The sequence below is a fragment of the Pteropus vampyrus genome, unplaced genomic scaffold (genome assembly GCF_000151845.1).
Source record: "Pteropus vampyrus isolate Shadow unplaced genomic scaffold, Pvam_2.0 Scaffold25, whole genome shotgun sequence".
Taxonomy (NCBI): domain Eukaryota; kingdom Metazoa; phylum Chordata; class Mammalia; order Chiroptera; family Pteropodidae; genus Pteropus; species Pteropus vampyrus.
In genome coordinates this window covers 3015975-3041253 of record NW_011888806.1, presented here as the reverse complement: position 1 = coordinate 3041253, position 25279 = coordinate 3015975, and the positions used below count along the sequence as shown (strand labels likewise).

At 39.0% G+C, this 25279-nt stretch overlaps 1 protein-coding gene across 2 annotated transcripts in view; it reads right to left on the bottom strand.

Moving 5' to 3' along the window:
- The window catches only part of UNC5C (unc-5 netrin receptor C), a 334483-nt gene that overhangs the window by 11638 nt on the left and 297566 nt on the right, over positions 1-25279 (bottom strand). For both annotated transcript variants that reach the window (XM_011356261.1, XM_011356260.1), the window contains 2 exons: positions 16292-16460; positions 13064-13297 (listed from right to left, as the gene is read on the bottom strand). In XM_011356261.1, the coding sequence (XP_011354563.1) occupies positions 13064-13297; positions 16292-16460 (403 nt within the window). The remainder of the gene's footprint in view (positions 1-13063; positions 13298-16291; positions 16461-25279) is intronic.

The following is a 25279-nucleotide window of genomic DNA, read 5'->3' as shown; positions in this document are numbered from 1 at the left end:
ATTCCAAAATTTTAAAACATTAAAATATGCTCATTATATGTTCTATTAGAAGAAAATATACTGATGCAGATTAGGAAGGTTTTTTTCAGCACCAAATATTGAACTAAACAGTTATTCAGATTAAATTTAAAAAAGAACACCTCATTTCTCAAAAACTGTGGCTGATGCAAAAAGTTGTTATGTAAATTCATTTATACTACAAAGATGTAAAAGAAGACAAATTCTATATATACTTCCATTTCTCAAGCCAGTTAATCGGAGTTAATGAAGCATTTCCAAATACAGCTGCAATTATACAAATAGCATCTAACCACAAGTTATCAATGAATAAAATATCCTGGGTCTCCTTTGCTGTCTGAACCATCCCTGTACACACTTGACTCCTCTCATGCTCCAAAAGTTTTAGTGGTTCAATATGTAGACAATTTGTGACCTTTTTTTAAAAAAAAAATAGGAGTTCAAGAAAATAATGGATTTTATAAAACTATAAGAGCAAAATACAATTTTCATCTTGGTGAAATTTCAGCTAAAAGCATGGGGTTCAAGAACACAGACAATCATTCGGGTCATTCCATACACATGTATTGAACACCTACCAGGGTACCAAGTACAGAAGGGTCATAGTGGAGGACTGTAAGTTTGGAACCAGATTGCAGTCCAGTAAATGCAGAGCTCACTAACATCATTGCTTAGATGTAAACAGCTCATTTTAAGCTGCTTCTCTAGTGATCAGTTGTCAGCATCCATCATCTCTGAGTCAGGCCACTGTTCTGAACAATGCAAGCTGTTGAAATGTCCTATGAGGTGTAGGAAATATAGGATAATATGGAATGTGGTCTCAGGCAGGGACTCCTCTAATTAGTGTCTAATGGAAGAGATGAGGCAAAAATAACATGTTGACGGAGAGACGAGCATGGTCCAGCTGCTTGAGAATATTGACGTTGAGAGTATTCAACATTGCTGGCTGATGAGTAGCTATTACTTGTGACAGGAGCCTGAGCGGCCAGCCAGCCCCCAACCAGTCAGTTGGCCACCTGGACACATATGTTGTGTCATTGTGCTCTGGTTCTGTTGTGCCTGCAGATCAGGAGGCTCTGAGGGTCCCTAGTAGGCCATACAGATCCACCTAACCCAGAGTCACACATGTTCTTCATGGAACACCCTCCCACAACACTTCATACTCCATTCCTGGACAAGAACCTGGCCATGTGGAAATGAAGATGAATAAGAAAAGTGAGGGTTAATTGGAGTTTCTTCTGCTTCAGCAGAAGGGCATAATGAGCTTATGTTGATCATGTTCATGTTCAGTGTCTAGTTAGCATAATAGAGAAAGCTGATGTTCCCAGTGAACCTGGCACCTGACAAATTCTAAAGCTAAAATGATGTTTGTTTATAAGCCATTAGAAGAAAAGAAACACAATTAGAAATCTTTGAGATTACAGTCATGCCAATCAATCCATTCCAGCTTCTTTCCAGTATACCCTAATTACCTCATCAAGACGTCTAAAGAGCAATCGATAGTAATTATCTGATTACTATAGATCTTCATTATGTCCAAATTATCTCCCTGGGATGTCTGAAAGAAGATGCATTGCATTCCGGGAGGTAATTGTACCCAACGATGTATAATCCACACCCCATTCCCACAATCAACATAGATTGCCAGAGGATATAAAAGCATTGTCAGTTTTCTTGGCAGGGAGGATCATTGGAAAAAAAACTTAAATTGTCTATTGGCCATGACCTTGAAGTCAAGAAATTTGAGTGCAAAGTCTAGGTTGGAGTCAGCTCATGAATGGCTTTGGCATTGACCTCAAGTCATAGTAAAGAGTTCTCCCTCGTGGGGAAAGAGACGGGGCTGGTTTGGGCCCTTTTTTGAGAGAAAGTCCCAAGTAAAGTGCCATTTTAGACAATTGAGCCAGAGAACAGACTCTCTCCATATTCCTAAGCTCCTCTTCCTGTCACCAACCAGGAATGACACAAAAGCTGCGGAGAACTGAGAGAAACCTGACTTTTTTCTCCCCTTCAATTGGACATGAACCCTGGTAAAAGATAAACTGCCCATCAGGATGCATCCAACCTTCGAGTAGAGGTCTCTAAACATATGTGATTGAGTGGGCCTATCAGTTAAAAAACTGTGCATGCATTTTGAATGTTTCTTTCTAAATTATATAACTATAATAATATATTAGTATATTAATATATTACATTATAAAATATAAAGTTAAAAGCACAAGCTACGGCAAACATAAGAATTAATGTTTTCTTTATTTGTCCCATAGATTCATTGGGCCTGGAGTGTGTATCTTCATTTTGAAGACTGGTGACTTGGGCAGCTCTCCTCTCACTAGGACCTTTGGGAGAAATCAGCCTAGAAGTAATGACTCAGTTAGAAGAATCCTTACCAAACTGAAATTTAACTGTTTTTTTTTTTTCTGGAAAAGTAGCAACTAGTATCATCACACTCAGGATGTTCAACTTAAAGGAAACAACAAAATAAAGAAGATGATAACCAAAGCACAAATTAAAAATATTAAAGTGCAAATTAAAGATATTACAATCAATCAACAAAACAACTCCTGACAACTAAAATCATGTAAAATCATGCATGAGTTGGAAATGACTTTCCACGTACAACAAATCCCATATATAAATTTTGTGTCAGAAGACAGAATAAGCAAGCCCACCTGACAGGCTAATCGGGCTTTTATTCCATTTTGGTGTGATTTAAGTAAAATTTCAGGTACTTTGTAGTTGATCCCCCTTACAAATACTGTAACTTGTATTTCAAAAGGTTGATTTTCAAAATTCCTTTTATATGTAATCATTTTGGTTATTATACAGGTGATACAGATAAGAGAACATAAAAATAATAAATGTATGAATCAATAAGATATAACTTCACAGTTAAATGCTTTTTTCTCCTTAATCTTCCTGGGAGCATTCATTCAGCATCAATGAAACACAAATGCTCTGCCAGGAACCATGTCAGGCTCTTGGGCACACAGACAAGTAAGTCCCTGTCCTTGCTTCAAACCACTCACGGACCATGGCAGGGAGACCAACATATAAACAAGTAACCCCACATGGTGTGCTCAGCTCTGAGACAGCTTCCTGACAGGCTGCTTTTGGATCCCAACAATTAGGATATTTCACACACCTTAGAACAGGAACAAAATATATTTAAGGTCAAAAGATTTAGGAAGACTTAAGAAAAATATCGTGACCTTGGAAGGAAATGCCATAGAGGAATTAGGATCATCTAGGCTCTTTGTTCTCAGAAATATAAATGTCACCTTCCTTTGCAAAGGTTGTCTTCCCCCTGGCAGCACTCCCACCTCAGTACCTTATTTGGCTCTGGGCGACTCTACCTGGTGCTCTGATGAGTTCGTTCGGCTTTTACAGAAGGGGTGCCTTTCTGACTTCCTTTGTCAATTTCATTTCCATCCTTTTAAGTTAACCTTGAAAAGATTCTCTCGAGGGTCGGTTATCAACAGAGGTATCTGTAGCCCATTGCTACACTGGAACACACACAAGAACCCCAGTCATCATGTCACCAGGAGCAGGGCCCCATGCATCAGAGCCTGGTGCCCGTGGGGATCTGTGCAATCCTGTGAGATGACTGCTTCCCCAGAGCAGTGTCTGCCCCAACACTGGCTTCTCCGTGGCCCTGAGTCGGGGCTGTATTGATTTAGGGAACCTGTGAGGGATTGCTCGAAAGTCAGGGACAAGGGATTCCACAGTAGTAACAAGCAGCTTTCACAATAACCAATTAAACCAAGACATTATCCATGCCAAGCCATTAGCCTGGGTCACTTAAGAGCCACAATAAATCCAAGCTGTTTTAAAGGCCTGTGCATACAAAGGGAGCCCCTCTGGCCTGGACCCAGAGCTCTCCCAGGCTCTGAGATGACAGGCTCGTCTCTCATTAAGCCTGACAGAGCAAGGCGATTGGGAGGAGCCGGACAACTCCTACACTCTGGTTTCCTCGCCCCTGAATGTTTCACTCTGCATCTGCATTACTGCCAGGATTAGACCGCCTCTGCCTCCACTGCTGCTCTTGTTCTTCTTCCTCCTCCAGTTCTTTCCAGCCTGGGCAAATTTCCCTTAAGTCTCAGTCTCAAAAAACAGTGCACAGGAGAGCCCCCAGGCGACAGAGCTGTATACAGCGAGATGCCTGAAATGTGTGTTTAAGACTATGACCAGTGTCTGCCCGAGTGCAAAGCAGTGACTTCGCGCTGGGAATTATGTGAGATGCTGGGACTCCAGCTCTTTCTCCACACTCTTGTCTTCTGATCACCTTCCTCTTGCTCTAGAACTTGCCTCCTCTCTCACACTGCTGCTCTGAATCGTGCCTTCTTCTTCTTCCTCAGGGCACTTGTCTTAGTTTCCAGTTTCTCAAAAGGTGACATCCTATCTGTGGGTTATCTAGCCTTTAGCTTCCTTTTCTGTCTCTGTCTTGTTTTCCCTCAGACATCTCTCCTATTGCTCCTTTCCTTTTCTTATTAGAAATCTTATCGACCAGATACAAACGATTAAACTTAAATCTCATATAACTCATTAAAATCTCTTCTGGTAGAGAACATTGGAGGAGGTTAAATCAATCCTTTGTTTTATTTTGTCTTGCTTCTTTCTCTGTATTTTCTGGATGTGATTTGTCTGTGCACTCTTTATTCTTGATAGAAACAGAGCCTTGAATCGACTGTATTTAGTGCTGCCAAGGAGCTTGGGGATGGTGCCAGGACCCTGAACAGGTAGAGTCAGTTATTGTGGGGAAACCACTAAGATCACTCCCCACAGGTGAGAGCACAAAGGGCAGTAAATGAAGTAGCGGCCAGCCTTGCCCTCCAAGGGGTTTTTGTTTGGCCAGGCTCTACTGCTCTGTGGAGAGGGACCCACACTCACGCTCTGTCTAGGGCACTGGACCAAGCACCAAAGGCTGAGTTGTACAGTCAAGACCTATGCCCACCTTCCCCATGTGTCTGCCATATGGACACAGGGCTCTGGAGGCACAAAGAACAAACTGGCAAGCATTCAATGTGCCATGCGTGTTAAATCTCAAATGACTGACCTTCAAGGGCTGTGCTAACTGGTGTTTAAAAAAATCACATCTCCTATCAGATTTTATGGAGCTTGCTTTGCTCCTATTCATGCTTTCATTCTGTGTTGAAACCTGCCCTTGTCGTTTGGGGATGAGAAATTTCTCTCTTTCCTACTAAGGCTGTCACCACTGTCGTTATCGCAGCTGTGGGCCTGTACTCTTCCAAAGCAGAGGCCAGAGGGAGCGCCATCCTTCTCCCTTGTTCCCTGCCAGCTTTTCAGCCACATTGCTCTCAGCTCCCCATGAGCCAACTCCTCCTCTGGCCTCAGGCCTCAGGCTGCAGAGCTGGCTGTGGGGAACATCTGACTGTCAGCCGGCCTCTCCCATCTGGCTCTGGTCATCACTGCTGGCATCTGGCCTGGCTGTGCTACTTTCTCTTCCCGTGCTCACGCTAGGGAGCTCTGCTCTCCCCGTGAGTTTGTCTGCCATACTTCATCCCTAATAATAACAAGGCTGGACTCCAATGACCATGTGCAAACATTTCCCGTCAAGTCACTCAGTTTCTAGGGCTCTGCCTGCTGCTCCCACAGCTGCCGCCGCCATGAATGCTTGGTTTGAGCTGCCACTTACAGCCTGCTTAGTCAGGGTGGTTTGTGACACTTTTGAAGCAAAATGCCAAAGGGTAACACTCAAGGAAGTGGCTGTGTCACTTGTCCACCTCTGGGCACACTTCTAAGGAAAAGATAATCTCTCACATCTACGTATCAGGAATAGGATTTTTTAGGTTGTTCTAGAACTTCTGAAGTCTTCTTGTATTTCTTTTCACTCATAACATGTTATTTTTTTTAACTTGTGCATTAGTTTTCTATTTCTTCAGTAATAAGTTACCATACACTTAGAAACTTTAAACAGCAAAACTTATAACCTATAGTTCTGCAGATGAGAAGCCTAACTCTGAGCTAAAATCAAGGTGTTGATAGGGCTGCCTTCTTTCCTGGAGGCTCTAGGGAAGAATTCTGCAAAGTCCCTTTGCCAGGTAAAGTAACACATTCACAGGTTCTGAACATTGTGTGTAGACATCTTTGGGGGGCGCTATTATTCTGCTCACTACAACTTCTATTTTCTCTGTTTTCTTTCTCTCTTAAATAATAAATTCAGTGTGGCAAGTTATTTCTAAAATATGTGATAGGACCAGGGCCCTATCACCTTATGAGAAGGAGAGAAAGATGGAGTATATTTAGAGGCACCCAAAAGATCCCTGCCCTAAATGGCTGACCAACTAGCCTGCTACCAAACCTGAAACTCGCCCTTCACTTAGACTGCAATTAGAGTTGATATTTTCATTGAGTCATTATCTTCAAAATGCCAGTATTATCTAAATTCCCATCTAAGGATAATTAACATTATCAAGTACCTATTTTGTGCCAGGAAATTTAATAACTATGATCTTCTTGAATCTTCTAAGGGTCCCTGATGCCAACTAAATGACTGTCCAAAGAAGCAAATTCAATGACCAGGATCACAGAACTAATGAGTGGTAGAATCAATTGAGTCAGCCAGCCTGACGCAAGTTTCCTATCACACCACATCCTTCCATATACTCATCAGGAAAAACAGTTTTAGCCTTTAACACACTTCTTGTTGATAATATCTAATACATGTGTTACATGTATGAATATATTAATTTATTGGTAACCCTTGAACAACATGGGTTTGAATTGTGCAGGTCTACTTATAAATGTTTTTTTTTCAACAAATACACAGTCAGCCCTGTGTATTCTTGAATTCAACCAATTGTGTATCGAAAACTATTTTCAATCCTTTTTGGGAATCCATAGATGTAGAGAACTGACTACATGCACTGATCTATACCATTTTATATCAGGGACTTGAGCATCTGTGGATTTAGGTATCTGCTCGTGTCCTGGAACCAATCTCCAGTGGATACTGAGGGACAACTGAAGTTTTTAAGGAGTCAAAAGTTATACATGGATTTTTGACTGTGCAGGAGTCAGCACCCTTAACCCCTGTGTTGTTCAAGGGCCAACTGTAATTATAGAGATCAGGACTCTGAAAGTATAAACACAGGTCAGGCTCATTTTGAGGTTGTTCGAAAAAACTGGAAGAAAAGATATGGTTTATGGGGCAATTCGATAGAGGGGCAGCCTTAGCAACCTAAGAAGAAGAAGGCCTCAGGTGTTCTAGGTTCAGTAGAGTCAGAGTTTGCCCTGGTGGGGGCATCGGAAGGACACTGGTAAGGAAGGTGCCAGGTGGCAGGATGAAAATTAAACTTTTTACTGGCCACTTGACTGTCTATGAATGCAGGCCCCCCAAAACTGAGTATCACACAATTCTTAACCAGATTTCCTACTTTCTTTATTTTTCAGTGTTACTTTAATTTTCTCCTATTTTTTCACAAAATATGATACTTCACAGCATTACTACACCATACTATAGCCTAGATTAGGGTATGTGAAAACTGAATAAATGAAAAGAAGACTCTTCTCCATGCCAAATGACTACATGAAGAAAGCCAGCTCATGTTAACACATATTACTTGGTTTATATTGCATTCAATAAACATACTGCTCAGATTGTATGCAAGTAACTCAATAAACATACCGCCCAGATTGTATGCAAGTAACTCCTCTTTTAGGTTCTGAATCTGGGAATTCAGAATAAACCCCTATATTATGAAAGGGAATTCTCATAAATTGTGCCATTAGCATAGCGGGACAGAAATTACTTATTTCCATGTAGATGTATGTTTCTCCTGGAGTGTTAAACGTACCCCAGATATAACCTCGTTCTCTATTAATTTCTGGTTTATTTATATTAAGATTGGAGTGAAAACATCAATATTCTTAATTTAATCACCTGATGAGACAGGAAGGAGAAAAGCTGTGATAACACCCAACACAATCTTTTCAATAGCGTGACCTCTCTTTCTGAAAGTGGGATTGGTTCTAAACTACTTTCGGAATTCTTAGCATCTTTATCTTTTTATGTGAACTCAACTTGCACATGGCTCCCACCACTTCTTCCAGCATATGCACAAAAAGAAACCCATCTGAAAGATGTATAAAATAATTCCTTTGTCTCCCAGCAGTGTTGACATTTACTACAGCAGTCACTGCCTAGCATTCTGATTCTACATCAGTGCTTCCCAATGGCTAAACACAGCTTTCGGGCGACCATTTTTGCCCTCAGGCTTAACAAACTCAGAGAAATTGTTAAGAAAGCAATTGAACTCAAAGAGGTGGGTAGGGAGATGTAGGAATGCTTGAGACTGATATGGTGGTATCTATTTTTTTCCTCTCCATCCACATGGACAATATAAGCACATATGATAAGAAGTGAGAATTAATATTCTCTCTATGTTCAACTCCAGACATCGTTTTTTTTTCTAATAGCTCTCCGGACTGTGCGGTTCTGAGCCCTGAGAATAAGTGCTCCACTGGGCTTCCCTCTTTGTCCCAGTGCAACCTTCTGGAGGCTTTCTACAGTTCAGAAAGAATCCCCAGTACAGTAGCTATAAGAACATATCAAGTCTATGGAGACCGATTCTAGGGCATCATTTGCCATGCTGGAGATGGAGGTGGCATAGAAATTGAATTAAAGCACAAACAAGGAAGTAGAAATCCTTTTCATCAGAGCCCAGGTTAGATGAGAAGAGGCTGAAAAAAAGGTTTCAAGGGTAAAGGACAACAGCTGAGGGATTGTCCCTTGGGTGGTACAATAGAAGTTAGGTCGTTGCTAACCATGAAGGGGCTGTGACACAATTAGGGACTTTGAGAGAGCAGGAGAGATATGGAAGAAATGCTCTGTGAAATTTAATGAATCAAGCAGAGAAATGAAAGGATTGTGGAGAAACAAAGGAAGCACAGCTTATAATAAATATATTGAGAGTGCAATAGACTCAATTAGAAATTTATGATTTTTTTAGAGCAACTCAACAGCCTGGAAGTAGAAGTGGAGGGCTTGTTCAATGGAGGTCGTCTTCAGTTATGGGAATCAGAAAAACCTGTAGCAGCTTCAGATGGGAGATTTCAGAGTGGGCGTAAGCTCCCTGTATATACGGGTAAGAGCAGATGAGGGTTTGTGGAATAGAACACAAAAGGTTGAGGAAGTTCTTCCTTAAGAACAAAGTGTAGCTTGCATGCATCTTTGTGTATGAGAGATAGAAAGTCAGATGGTTATGGTTAGAGGAGGGGTGGGTGGTTGACAGGTGGAGATCTCAGCAAGCAGAGTTGGATGCAGTTGCTAATGAGGATAAAATCTAGAGTGTGTCTACCCTGGTGGATAGATAATGTGGGGTGATGTGAAGTCTACTAGAATAAGTTTGGGCAAAGGAACCATGATTAAGTGGTGATTTTGAATTTGAGAGGATGCTGGGAATAAAATGAGTGGAAAGAAAGACCATGAGGCAGGTACTGCTAAGGTGGGGATATATACTAAGGGGATTGTGCACTAAGGGGCTGAAATGCATAATAAATAACACAGTAACAGAATAAAGAATAACGGAGCAGAGAACAAACTGGGAAGTAGAGTGAAGCACCAGGAATGGTTATGGGGTATGACAACCATTGGCATTTTTCCTCTTGGCTTTGTTGTTAGAGGGTGTGGTCCTCACTGCAATGGTCGTGAGGGATGCCATGTTACTTGGAAGTTCCAGTTGTGGTTAATGTGAACAAGTAAAAGAATGGAGAAGAAAATGATTTGAGGATATAGGAAAGTTTGTCCTTAATAGGAATAAAGTTCCAAAAAGATCTGTAAAAATGTTTTGGATCATAGTTCTGAATCTTGGCTACACAATAGAATTACCCAGGAAGTGCAACAAACAAACAAAAACCAATACCCAGACCTATTAGATCAGAGCCTTTGGGTTGGGATCCCGGAGTTGGTCTTTTTTAAAGTTCTCCAACTGTTTCCTTTGTGTGTGGAATACAGAACTACTGAGTTGGGAAGAGTATGAGTGAGGAGTAGGGTGGACCTGAAGAAGGGGAGATATTTGGAAGGGGTGATGCCAAAGATAGTATTTATGGATAATGGAGATTAGAGAAGTAGGGAGAAGGGAAAGAGACCAGTAAGGCACATTAGTAGGTGGGGTGCCAAAAAGGCAGAACTGAGGTAACGAAGGGCTTTTCTGAATTTATCAGCCCCAAGGTTCCAATTCAAGGATGGGTGTGAGGCAGTGTTGGCCAGAACTAATTATCTCTTTGGTAAGCTGGATAGATCATTCACTTATAACTAGAATTTTGGTATTTCTGCATTAAAAGGCCATAGGGTGCAAGAAAGCCTTATCCATTATTCACATTTGTTTCAGGCTAAGTGCCTGGATCCCCAGATACTGAGAATTTATAAATGTCTATTCAGAAAGCACTGACCACAATACAAACTGCTCCTGGGTTATTTTCGCTGCTTAAACCTGTACATCAGTCTCTCTCGGTGTTGGCCACTAATTAAAATAATCAAAATCATTTTATGAAACATTACTTTTTTTTCATGAATTTGTGTGTGTCTATTAGGAAGAAAGTTCAAGAATATCTAAGTATAAGAACTATGTGTGTGAGTATAAAATATGTGTACCAAATATTTCAAATATGATATAAGATCGTCTACAGTATGCTTTTTGCAATGACTCTTGGGATTGTTAAAAAGATTTGCCTTAATCGGATCACGTGGATCCTCTACAAATACAGTTTTCCTTAAGAAGAATTTAAGCCAGGGATGATTTCTATCCTGACAGTGCCTTAGAAGTATCACATTTGCAAAGATATAAAAGAAATAACCTTAGGCTTTACACTAGAGCTGTGTGTTCACTTCATTTATTCAACATCAGAAACTCCTATAGGCTCGACCATCAAAAATATATCTAGTGACTGACTCTATCTCATTTGCTCCATGGACCCAAGCTGCAACTTAGTTTTCATGACCCAGAAATACTCTCTGGATGGAAAGTCCAGAATGAAATACCTCCATTTTCAGAAAAATTGCTTCCCTTGGCTCCCTTGACACCTTTTTCTTCCACTTCTCTTCTTCCTTCCTTGGGAACTCATCTTTCTAAAGCTCCTTTGCTGGATGCCATTCTTGTCTCTTGTCATGGCAGGGCTCTCCTTGGTCTCTATGCTCTAGAGCAGGGGTCCCCAACCCCCAGACCATGGACTAGTACTGGTCATGGCCTGTTAAGAACTGGGCTGCACAGCAGGCGGTGAGCAGCGAAGCTTCATCTGTATTTACTGCCATTTCCCAGAGCTAGCATCACTGCCTCAGCTCCACCTCAGATCATCAGGCATTAGATTCTCATAACAGAATCTAATGGGGACCGCTGCTCTAGAGGGCGGCTCTTTGAAAAACCCACTTTAGTACTGGAGAGTCCAGACTGTGGCCAGATGCTTGGGTATGAAGCTTGAACTTTCCACTCAATAGCTATGTGACCTAGAGCAACTTAAACTTTCTGTGCCTTAGACTGCATATCTGTAAAATGAGGATAATGGTATTTTACAGGGTCGTCATGAAGATTATATGAGTTAAAAAATATTTAGAATCTTGTCCTGCACATAGGAAGTTTTCAGTAATGTTTATTATTTTTTAAAAATTATTTTCTCCCCCTATTCTCCCTTGATATTCTCTCTGACCACTATGGCCAAATGACAAATATAAATATTATATAGTTGGTTCCCAAGTCTCTATCTCAGGATCTGCTCTCCATTCAGAGAGCCACATCCATATTTCTAATTGTTCCTTGGGCATCTTTGTCCTGATATCTAATTCAAAGCTCTGACTTAATCTTCCCAAAGCACAGGCATTATATCCACACCCCAAAGCTACTTGCCCCCTTGCATTTGTTGCCGTTACTCAGAGGCAGACTTAATCTTCTCCTCCACCCATTCAGTGTTAGTCACCAGGTCCTGCAAGAGCTACTTGAACAGGACCTTTCATAACTATACTCTTCTCATGCCCGTCATCACTCCAGCTCTACTATGCTTTTCTTCTTAACTTGACTCTATCTTTCCACTGACATCAGCCTATTTCTAATACATTTTTCCAATCATGTCTTCTTCTGTTTAAATCTCTCCAGTGACTCTCCATTAACTCAAGAAACTGAATCTCAACTCCTCTCTCTGGCAGTCAAGGTCCATCCCAATAAAACTCCAATCATTCTAAGCTTACTGGAAGTAATATGCCTGTATAGTAACTGTATTTACTGTTCCCTCTGTGTTTCTTCATGCTGTTCCCTTCACCTAGAAATCTTGTATTCTTCCTGTTATTGCTGGTCAAACTGTATTTTCCATTAAGGCAAATATCAAATGTTAGCTTCTTTTCAGATTTCCTTAAAATAATAAGATGCCTCTCTCTCTTGAACTTCCATGGAACTTTGCATTCATCTATAGCATTTATCACACTCTGACTTGTCTCTTAGTCCTTGGCGTGCTTCTTTTATCCCTCCTTCTAGATTGTAACTTCTTCAGAGGCACTTACTATATCCTTTAAAGCTTCAAATGAGATGAAATGAATGGCAATAATAGCACCAGGAATTAAGCTCATTTATTCTGCAAAGCAGCAGCCTGTTGTCAAATGCTAACACTCTCCCTCGCAGTCCTCATAAAAAGAATGGGAAAGCATATAAATGCAGTGGCACACAAGAGGAACATACAGTGTGAGCAATTACGCCAATTCCGTTTATAGGAAGAACACAGCTGAGATAAACATGGAAGCAGATTAGTTACCATCCATAGGTCTCATTGCCAAATTCTTCCATTTCTAAATTTTTCATTAGAGGAAATCAAGGAAAATAAACAAAAGTAGCCCTTGGGAAGAATCAGCATAATGGAAATAGCTCATTTATCAGCATGGCCTCAGAGAAATATTTCTTTTAACTGCATCTTTTGAGGCCAAACACTTGTGTTCATGCACTTGGGCACACACATGCAAACACACCTTCTTTAAGTGTGTGTAGCCACATCAAACCTTGCCTTCGATGTGAAGGTGAAAAGGGCAGGTCAGGCAGGAGCCACTTACCTTCAGGGCATCTTGGGTGTCATCCAGACAGTAGACTCGAATGCTGTACTCCAGAGAGGAGCAGCAGAGTGGCCCGAAAATGGCCAGCTTCAGGCGCTTTGCAGCAGCTTTGGTGGTAGATTGCCCGACCAGGGCGTAGGTGCTGAGGTTCTCCGTGAGGAGGTGGCAGGCCTCTGCGTCCAGCTGAATGTAACAGGGGGTAGTGAAGTTTTCTTCTCCTACTACCACCACATCCTGCGGAACAAGAGGAAAGGGACCATGGTTGAGCCACTGAGGATCCTGCTGTCACAGTGGCCACTGGTGGTAGGTAGAACAGGACCTCTTCTCCTGAGTTTTATTATTCTTTTCCCTGCTCTTTTTTCTTTCTCAGGCTTTATTATATCTTTATTTCCATTCTTCATCATTATCTCCTACACTTCCTTTGTCTTTATAGTGCTGATATTTTTATTTCGATGTCCTTTACTTAGCATGTTTTGATCTTTCGAGAATCTACATTACTGGAATCTACATAAAATTCCAAAAGAAATTCATGAGTTATCCTTTTAACTTCATTATACCTGAGTTTATTCTCTGAGTTTCTGAGGATTTAATGTTTTGATCTCTAAATTTCTTACTGAATCCAAAAGTACTATTTTATTTCAATGACATTATAGCATAGTAATTTTTTCCCTCTAAAAATCTAGAGTTTTGAAAAAAAATTAGAAAAGTTAAGGAATTATACAATACTACTCTACTACGTTCTTCCAAATTCACCCACTAATTACTTTCCGAAGCAACACACTATTTTTCCTCAATAATCTGGGCTGCACTCTGAAAAGCACAATATGGCAACACCCATGGATTTTTCTCTGTTAATTTTCATGCAAGCTTTTAAACAGTCTATCCTTTTAAATTTTGGAAATATTTAGCAAGGACCAAAAATAAGTGGAAGTGATGAATTTTTAAAAATAGTTACCAACTCCAGCAGGTTTTGATTTATCCAAATGACTCAGACCACAGAAAAAAATCATCTGAAAGACCAAGCATAGAATCCACAAGCCAAGGGTCACAATTCCACAAGCCTCTCAGAGCAGCCAGGTAATAAGAATAGGTGAAGCAGAAAGGGCAAGAGACAGTAGGAAGTGGTGGAGACTGCGGTGAAGCAGAGCACAGGCCTGTCTACGGAGCTCAGTCTCTGCTTGGCTTCAGCCCATCGCAGCTATGCTGGAACGCAGGCCCGCTGAGCACAAAATCTTTACTTTTTCAAAAGAAGGTGGAAGTTTAGATATTTATGTGAAATCTTCCAACTTTTCATTAATTCAGATTTAAAAGAAAATTTCACACGGGAGAAGTAAAATGCATGTGTGCGCAGGACTCAGCCTCTGCGTTAGGCTACTTAATGTCTGCAGAGGCAGGAACTATAGGTACTTTGCTTCCCGCAGTATTTCAGTGGGCCTGCCTCACGGTGAGCAAATGGTTATTTGTCCGAAAAATAAATGAATGTTCCATCATAAATTGAGTCCCTGGGGCTGGACAAAGATATGAAAGAAGTAGCCCCTTTGAGTGCTTGGTCGTTTATCAGTTAGACCTTACGACATCATCTGAGTTCTAGTAAGAGCTGTATTTTCACAGCATCCATGAAATTGTTTCTTCGACTGAACCTGTGCCCAATGATAATGATGAAGCACAAACTGAACCAGAAAGAGAGATAGATGTTCAGTACCTCTGCATTTATTCCAGTCCCAAAAAGACACCTGGAAAGAAGCTGCTTTCTCTAGCAGAGTGAGTGCAAGTCTCAAGCATCGTCAAATGTTACAGAAAGTCTCCTAGACAATATGGTGAAGAATCAAGACGCCACATGTCTCTATCACAAGTATAAGAATGTTTTCATAAGCATCGCCCTTATCTCTCTACTCTCTCATCTCTTTCTTTTATTTTCTTCTTATTATTGATGTTATTATTACTCAAATTGTTATTAATACGCAAATTACCTAGACATAGGGTATTAGGGCATTAGGCAGAGAATCATGCAAGCAATTTAGGGTCACTTGAGAGTAAAACTTTGCCAAGTCTTCAAGATAAATCGTTTAAAGTTTAATGGAGTTGAAGTTAAATTTGGTTAAGTCTGATCTCAGCTCAACATAAAGTGTATCCCTGGACTTCAATCCTGGACTTAGGTCCTCTGGTAAAGAGTGATCTCTTCATGTGGCTAAGAAAAGAACATGTCCATAGAAAGGAAACTCCAGTTAATCCCAGGGGTGCCCTACTGCTCTTTTAACTTCAATACTACTTTTTCTTAAAATATTAGGGAATTGAATATTTATGTATATTTTTTCCAAAATTTTTTTTCTCTAAGAGAAAAATATCGTAAGTAATCACAAAAATTATAACATGCAGATCAGATACTTTTCTTTGCATTGATTATATAAAAATTCAGGGTTAGTTTATAAAAATATTTGATATTTTTTGATAAACATATTCCTGAAATATGCTTTCCTGAGAATAACCTAAAATGTAATACTTTTGTTGGCTATTTTCCATTTAAACAATAGATACTGTTTATTTGAAGGATAATGAAAACATAAACTTTTAAAAAGATTATTAGGTATAAAATCTTTGTAGTAAATATAACTGGGAATCCTTTTGCACTAACTGAAATGTTCTGATGTCAAAAACAGAATACGCTTAAAGCACTGTCCTTAAGAAGTTGTGATGGCAACACCCATCGAGAGCCATGTTGCCATGGGTGTTCTTCACTCTCGTGGAGTTTAGAAAATGCACCATTTCTGTTTTCCTAGCTTAAGTTCAGAAGAACTAGAGCCTAACCTTTTCTGACCCAGGTGCAATGTTTCTCTATCTCCTAATTTGAAATACATTCATACATACATAAGCAAAGAAACAAACAAATATGTGCATATTTCCCTTCCCAAGATCTAGTATGTATATTCTAAAAGAAAATTGTGTAAAATTCCTAAGTGCACATTCCCTATGCTTGACCATCATTTTGTTTGTGTCTATCAGTCAGTAGATAAAGCAATCAGCAAACTGTCTGTCTATCTCTCTCCCTTCCTACCTCCTTCCTTCTTTCTCTCCTCCCTTTGTCCTTTCTTCTCTCTTTCTCCTTCATTTTGAGTATAAGCTAAAATTCTATCCATGTTTTGCTTTGAAAATAAAAGCATTCCCATGATTGCTCCTGCTTATTTGTATGAATCGCTCCCGTGTTCCATCTTTATTCCAACAGAATCTCACCTCCCACTGTCCTTGTGCTGCCTGGTTCTTGAGCTGTATCTTCCAGTCCTCGGTATTGGGATCTGCGCAGTGATGCGTAGTGAGGATGACGGGGCGGGTCAGCAGGGCTCCTGGAGGCCCACAGCTCACCACAGGGGTCAAAAGTGTCTGAGTGTCTTCCATGGGTGGCCTAGGAGGAGAGCAGAGAACAGCATCATTGACATTTCCATAGTATTTGTGTGTATGTACTCTTTGAGATTTTATACCTAAAATTGAACAAATAATTTCTTCTTGGAGGTTTTTTGGGGGGAGTAAGGAGGATGATGGTGGTGGTGAAGCAGAACTAAATGGGAAGACGTGTTCTTTACACCAAGACTTTGATCTTGTAAGACTTTATGATAAATAGTGGATCTGCCAACATCTCTTTGATCCTCTTCCCTCAGACACAAGTCTGTCTTTGATAACTTCCTCTGAATTCATGTTCGGATACTTTCAGGATGGAATGAGAAGGAATAGAGTCCTTATGAGGTCACATAACCATGTTTTCTGATAATACTTGTAATTGTGCTCACAAGATTTTAAATACTTTTGTGTTTGTTAGGATCTAACTTGAAAAATACTTTAAAAAAAAAATGACTTCATAATAAGGACACCATAGAGCTAAACTTCATCCAAATGATTTTCAGGAATAGTCCAGCTCCATACAACAGATTCACTCTTTCAAATATTACCAGACAGAACATAGAACTGTATTTCTATAGCAATTTAAAAAGAAATCTCTCTACTTGTATACTTCATACTCTGAGAGTTTGGGTGTAAAGAACCTTAAAAATTCAAAATCTTTATTTCACGTTTTTAAAAAAATTGCCTTAAATTCTTTCCCCAATAAGACTGTAATCAACAAGTAAATGAGTAAATGAACCTGAGCTATAAGCCAGTATGGAAAAGTAGTCCCAAGGTGTTGAGTGAATTGCCCCAAATCTCACAACGAACAGTAGTAATGCTAGGACTCAAACTAATGCTTTCTAAACAACAGTACTCAAAACTACTTCTGTCAGATAGGGTGGCTTAAGAAATCATGAAATCATAGAATTTTAGAGGCAGAAGGGCCCTCGAGGTCAACAAGCACCACCTTCCTTTCAAAGCAGGAGCCTCTCTACAATACGCTGACATGTGGTTAGTGCTTTAGACACACCCCAAATTGTAGGCCACTACTACTGAGGGTCACCTCATCTATTATGGACTCGAATTTGCAAAACATTCTTACTTAGAATGAACCCAATCTGCCTTCCTGACACCTCTCCACATATCCTTGATCTACTTTCTCTCCACTTTGGCATAAAAGCCTTTCAAATATTTGGAGATTGTTATGATGTCTCTAAAACATCTTCTGTATTTCAGACCAAATTCATGAATTTTCAGACTCAATTCCTGAATTTTTTAGACTTCAGCTAAAAAAGCGTAGTTTCCAGATCTCTCCCTATATTTCTATCTTCATTTTCATATAGATGTTTGTCTGTCTTCATTAAAGTGGAGTATATTGAAATGAGTGTAATACTCAAGTAGACAATACAGAGGGACTTCTATTTTCTTTGACTTGGAATAAATAGTATTACCAATGTCTTCAAAATTGTTGCCTTAGATCATTCTCTATCAATATTTATAAATATTATTCAGCAGGTTTGAGTTAGATGGGAAGATGGAGATAATATGGTTAAGCATCTCCTTTATAAAATAAGGCAATGAAGCCCCAAGAAGGCTGAGCAATTTGTTAAAGCTAACCACTTTATGTATTCTTAACATGAAAGGCTCTTAGGCTAAGTCTCTATAGTTCTGTGGTTGCAATGATGGCTTTTGAACCTATGTACAGAAATTTATATTTAGCTATTTACTTTCACCTTAATAGTTTCAGGGAAAACTTCAGGTCATCTATTTCTTAACACTATGTCTTTCCTCCAAATATTGGCTGTCTTTTCCAGTCTTTTATCCTCCATAAATCTGATATGCCTGCCATTTATGTTCTCATTCCAATTATTGATAACATTGTAATACAAGAATAGGGCAGAGACAGAGATCTTTTCAAGGACACTACTTGAAACCTCTCTCCAGTCTGACATCAATACTTTGAGTTATTTAGTTCAGTCAAATATAAATCCATTAAAAGGTACATCGTCCAGTTCACATCTTTCCATTTCACTCACATGGGTATTATAGGGACATATAAAACTCTTTTATAATTGCAGCAGCCACTTGAAATGGATTTTTCTGTAGTCTATCTATGATTTACACATTAAATACTACATAATATAAAAGTTAGCTTATATTTATGCCCTCACTCGATGAGTGATAGCAGTTGTTACTATTTTTTAAACATTGTTGGAAGACAATTCTCCATGGATCTTTCATAGTTTTGCATGTTCCCGACTATCTTTTCAAGGTGATTGTCTAGCAATCGCCTTGGAAGATGAGGATAGTGCTTGCCTCTGGAGCAAACGGCAAACATGTCTACCCCTCCATTATAAAATACTCGGTTTTCCTAAACTCGGGGGTCCTTTCCTGGAACGCAACCACTGAGTGTGTAGATGTCATCTGACTCTCTTTGCATCACTCTTTCAGGACCGGGGCTCAGGAGACTAGCACAAAAATGATGACACTCTAGATAATGCTATTGCTGTGAGCAATAAACTGTCCTTTGTCTCTGACCAGGGATCTTGTATCATGTATCAGCATCCTCAAAACTGTGGCAACAAAACTGGTAGCTCACAAGCAAGGTTAAATCTTAGAGATTCCTTAGTTTTGACAATTATTATCATCAGTTCTGAGAACTCAATTAAAACTTGGCATATTTTCCCCTTAATAAAACTTGGCTATCACTGCTTCCTCTCTCATTCTAACATTTTACTAGGATCTCACCAATCTATGGCTTTTCTTTCCTTCTATTCAGAAAATCAAAACAATTTTTGTCTCCTTTTAATCTTTTAATATAATCTCCATTCTCACTGAATAACAACGCAGTTTTATTAAATCTAAAGTTACTGAAGTACTTGGAAATGTACTTTTATTTGGAATCTTAAGGTTGGCAGCCTGATAACTCATTACTATCCCCTTGGCTCCTCATTTTCATTTCCTCTTAACCTAGTTTTTCCTCCTTCCTTCCAGTCTGAAATTCATTCTCTTAGAACATGAGCAAAGTTTTGCTTTTATTGTATCATAGTTTATAGTACATTGTCTGCCCTGAGCTTTTTTAATACTACTTTTCCTATCAGGGTTAAAAAAGAAAAGCAATGATTACATTTTCCTGAGCACTACTCTTACCTTTTAGTTACAAGTATACCTTGAAAAGTGAGCATTAAACTTTTAAGGAAGGAGACTAAAGTGGAATCCATTTCAAGTGGCCCTTGCAATAAAGTTGGGGGTTGGAAACATCTGTCTCTCAGTCTGCTCTGTTAGCAGCAGGTGCTTGAGGCAGAAGGAGAAGGGCTTCTTCTTATCACTGAGTTGGAGCAGAAGGGAGAAGACTCCCTGCTGGGCTGGGAGCTGTCAGACATGAGCTGTCCAAACACACCCCTGGCATGCAATATTGATGGGTGCCATTCTTAGAGGAGAGATAGCAAGAGAAGGAAGGGGCAGTGGGTGTCAAAAGAATTTATTAACCCAGCGAGGTGAAAACACGTAATGAATAGGGAAGTGGTGAAGTGGAATTCATAACAGCGAATGGAAAACAAAGAAGAAATAATGAAAAGACTCTTTTTGTGTTTTCAAGATGAAAGAAGTAGTGTCGAAATTGGAAACATTTCCAAGCATTGATGGAACTAGTGACTTAGAGATGGTTACAATTTAACTATGTAAAACCAAAAGTTAGAGTGTTTAAATTCACATTTTCTTTATTTATATAAAGGGAGAATATCAAAACACATAAACTGAAAATAGTAGAAAATAAATATAAATAATCTGATTCATGTTTTTGCAGAGAAGGTTTTGACTCCTTTAGGTCTCATGTGTTATCTGAGCTATTTAAGCAAACAGTGTGTAAATATTAATTGCAGATGATATGGAAATGAACACAAAGCAAAAATTAGCTACAGAAGCAGCAATTAAGTAGAAATTCAGTAATGAAAAACGATTAACATTTAAAGGCTTTTCAAAGCCCAACAATAATAATATCATGGTAAATGCTGGATGTGTTCTAAAGCCTATAAAATGAAGATCTCAGAGAGTTTTCATTTCCTGTCAGAGAGATTTTCTCATCCTTTGCTTGCTGTTATCAGTGAGGAGAAATTCTGCTACATAGAAGTGCATAATTTACAACACTTTCACAAAAGCAATTGCATTTGCTGCTCACGGCACACCTGTAAGGTAGTTAGAATAAGTATTTATGTTACCTCTTTTTTTCAGTAGAGGAAACTGAAATCTGGAGATATTAACACACTTGCCTAAGGCTGCACAGCTAGTCACAGGCAAAACTAGATTTCAAACACAATCATTTGGTTTCTTTCACATAATGGTATATTTTGAGTTGCTTATCTGAGGTTAGGGCATTGAAAAATTTTGTCTGTTTGCTACATCAGGTTTGAAACTGCTTCTTCAAAAGAAGCTGTCTCCATCCACCTCCGTGTGGAGACAAGATGTCTTCTATTAACATGTACAGCTTCCGTCAGGTCCCTCAGGATGACAATCCCACCCTAGGCTCAGCTGTCTTTTAAAGCACACGGTTTCACATATATCTGGCAACTTGAAATATTTGCACTTAAGGTATCTGACAGGGATTATCTAACTCACTAGCTATCAAAAGCTCAATTGAGCAAAAAAAAATATTTATGGAAGCTGCTCTGAAGAGCATGACGCCATTTCCCTAGACAGGCCAAAATCTATCCCAGATTACGCCAGCACAGTTAAGTATTGTGCCCTAGACTGTGTTACTGAATCTTTGTGAAATTATTTTACTGGATATATATATACTAGGACCTCATACTATTTACTTACATTGAAGGACAGTAAAAGAAGCAGCTCTATCAAACTTATTGCTGTTTTTATTTTAAGGATGTTGTTCATTGTATTAACAAAATGTCTTCTTTATATTGAGAAATCATTGCTTCTTCTGGGCATATTTGTTCCTCATGGACACATGGATCTTGTAACTTACCATGCTCCCCTCTTGAAAGCTTCAAAATAGTAAATTCGTGACCAATTACCAGAAAATATGCTGGGAATTATGCCAAACATTTTATATTCTAACCGCTCACCTGACTATCTTATCTTTTCTAATCTTATTTTTCTTAGCATTTTATCTATATATTTAAAGTTTTTTTTCCTCCCATTGAAAAGACTGTTTTTTTTTTTCATAAATCACCTTGAATCATTTTTTTTTATCATTTTTTTATAAGTAGGATTTCAATAGCTAAAAACTGTGGAGAACAGTGAGAGAAAGATTTAAATATACCCGGACTCCTTTCTCCCAAACCTTTACTCTTTTTATAGCTGTTCCTTCGAAGGAGGAATGTAGGACTCTACTTACAAGGAGAATATCCTGAGTTTCACTGACAAAAAAATGTCAACTACTGTTCACAAGGTTGAAAACAATATATTTAAGTAAATTAAAATTTTCTGCTATTTGATTACCTCCATAAAAGATTTTTGGCTCACTATCCTAACATTACTTCATTATTTATATTCAGTGAATATACATGATAGTTTTAATGGCATCACCATGAATTCACACCTTCAACTCTTCCTACTGGGATTTTGTTCAAAAAAATTTAAATTATCCTTCTCATTCTTTATATTTTAATTTTAATAATACCTCTGTCAACTACTTCCTCCACTTTGAAACTCTCTTTACCCTTGATTTTTTTCTTGTTACCCTTACAATCATTTGACTTTTCATTTAAAATAGTCATTTGAGTAGCCACAATGTTAAGAACCACGTATGATGCAAATTCCTTATCTGCCTTATCCTTGCAGGTTCTACTTAGTTTTGCTCATCACATACAAACCACAAATAGGAATATTTCCCAAAGTTTTGTCCGCAGATTTCTTCTTTCTGCTTCCGCACTATTTCCCTGGGAGGATCCACTTTTCATCTGCTTCTACAGCACGAATCCCATGTCCTCACTTGCACACACTGCCTGTATCTATCTTAGAACTTGTCCTTTCTCTCCTTGAACCAGTTGCTGCTTCTGGCCTCTTTCATTGCTCTCACACTTCTCACAGTCTCTAAGGCTTGATTCTTAAGTATACTTTTTTGTGTGTTTTTCATCTCTTCTAACAGTTGTGAATACTTTTTCTTCTGAAATATATTTCACCTTCCATTCTCCAAGCTCAGGCCTGGCTCTGTACCCTCTCCCTTCGCACTTAGATTATTACTACAGCCCAACTAGGCTCTCAGCCTTTGAGGGAATCTTTCTGTTTCTTCCACCGGTTCATCCTGCATACCATCACTCGATCAATCTTTAAAAAGCACTGCTATTCTTGTATCACTTGGCTGCTCAGAGACTTTTCATGGCCCCTTATGGCTTACTGAAAAAAAAAAAAAGTTCTATTCACCTTTATATTTGGAATGTCTAAATTGATTTTTTGGCCTTTTGAGAAAACTACTAGGCAAGTACAGAACAGAGAAAGGGAACATTAACACTCATCTCTTCAATTCAAATTGTTTTTCAATAAGCAATGACAATGGGCAAAACTTCAGTCTGTGTGAGGCTCATTTTTTTTTTTTTTAACTGTTACTGGAAACAAAGCAAAATGGCCCATGTTAGTTCTATTAATCGTAGAAATTGTATCCACAGAGGGAAACAGAGGCTTTGCAGTCTCTCCAGAGATCTGTAAAGCAGGGCAGATAAAAATCACAAGCACAGCCTTGCCGCTCTGTTCCCTTTGGTCAGAGACAGCTTGTCCCATCTCTGCAGCTCATTTAGGCTGCTCATCTGCCATTCAGTGCTTTCTCTTAGAGCATATTTGGTAATGACAAGGCCTCTCTTGTCACATTCACTATGCCACATGTAATTAAGTTCACGCCTCCCTTTAGACAGTTCACATCAGCTGATGACCAGCTGGATACCATCCAGCTGGATAAACACCCAGTTTGGGATGCAATAAAGGGAATTAGAGAGATGGAAAATGGTGAAAAAAAATAATCAGAACTTTCCTATAAAAGCTTTGAAATAACATTCATATCTCCTGATGTCCTCACAGTGTCTTCTCTGTAAGAAGTTCCCTCACACATCATGTAAGGATAGAAAGGGTCTTTAGGGAGCAATAGAAAGAAACTGTTCCAGAATGCACTGTAATAAGAAGGCAGGGGCTCGAGTTGCACACTGGTGAGATGGCGGATGGATGACATGTGAGAGAGTGAGCAGAAGAGCTTTGTGGTTGCGATAACTTGGGTGTGAATTCTGCCTTCTCTCAGTTATTAACTGTGAGGATTCGGCTGTGTGACTTAATTTCCCTGAGCTTGGTTTTTCATCTTTAAGGTGGAGCTCCTCATAAGTTTCAGGGTAGTAAAGAGGAATAAACAAAATTAAAAATATACTGAATAAATGGTAGCTATGCTTTGTGTTATCACTATATCCTAAAACATGTTCTTGACATCGTGTTCTTACAAGAAAAAAAAGCTAGCTCACAACAAAAAATTAATGAAGAGATGACTTTGACATTTATTTGAGACAGTTATCTTCTTGTGGTTGTTCCTTGTTTTGTGGTTCCTTGTTTATTCCTTGCTTATTTTCTTTTGAAATCTTGAGGTTTCTCTAGCTTCATTTTTATAAACAGAACTTCTTTGATGCACATTAAATTCAATAGAACAATTTCCTCTGCACCTAACGTCAAGTGGAAGGCATTGAAAGGAGGAATTTACTTTCCTTTTTTAGAGTCAAAGGCAGAGGCACCTAAAAGCAGAAGTGTCTAGCTTTATCAAGTTTCTGTTTTCTCTCTCTTTCATCTAAAATGTACAGTTATTCTGGTCAGGGTGCCAACTAAACTATGGGAAAGAAAACCATGGGAGGCAGGTGAATGTGCACATCTTTGAGCGTCAGCAGGCCCCTGCAGCAGCCCCCTTTGGCTCGATCTTCAGCTCAAGATAGTGGAGATCAGATGGAAAATAAGAGACCACGAACACTTCGTTGCTTCTCAGCATAAAGTGCCAGCCAATATTCATTTCTGTTTAAACAAATGTTCATGTTGGCAAAGGCCTTGAGGGATGGATGTACTTAGTTGCTAACCTTGACTCCGGACAAGAGAAAGAAGAAAAAAAAAATACAAAGGGATCTTGGAATTTGCCAGTCTTCATTTTTTGCTGCTGTAAAAGAAGGGCTCTGAGGGCCCATAAATGTTATTTTGCATTGAGAATGAAAAAATGAATACTTGATGTGAGTAAATACAAGCCTTTCAGTGATTTCCTTTTGCTCAAATATAAGGCATGAATAATGTTCAAGAAATTTTATTATTTTCTTAGACAGGCTAGGGTTTATGTAGGTGAAAGTACACCAGCTGAGGAAAAAACATTCTGAGTCCTACAGATGACAAAATATCAGTATCTCCTCCTGAGAGCATGATAAAAGAGCTTTTCGGCTAGTGAAGAACAAGACTAAAAATGGATATTTTTCTGAGGATGAGAAAAGGGAAGAGAAAAGGTATAATGCATTATAATGATAACCTAATTCTACATTTGTCACTAATGCTTTGCATTCAGAGCTCAGGGCTGAGGAGCTGATGCCTTTCTCCTTGGGATAAACAATGAAAGTTACATGTAAGGATCTTCAATTCAACATCTTTTATTTTAAGATCTCTGTTTACTTCCGAATCAGGCCTCTAAAGCACTATTTAAAGATGCATTTTCTACGAGAACTGAGCAAGAAATGCCATATTTAATTCGTTAGAGGCCAATTAGGACTTCGAAACTCCTCTTGTTATTTTCATTTAAAATAACATAATCTTTATGATTTTGATACATTTGAAATAGAGCTTTTTGATTCAATTTAGTTTTAATGAACTCTAGATCAATTTAGAAAGGCC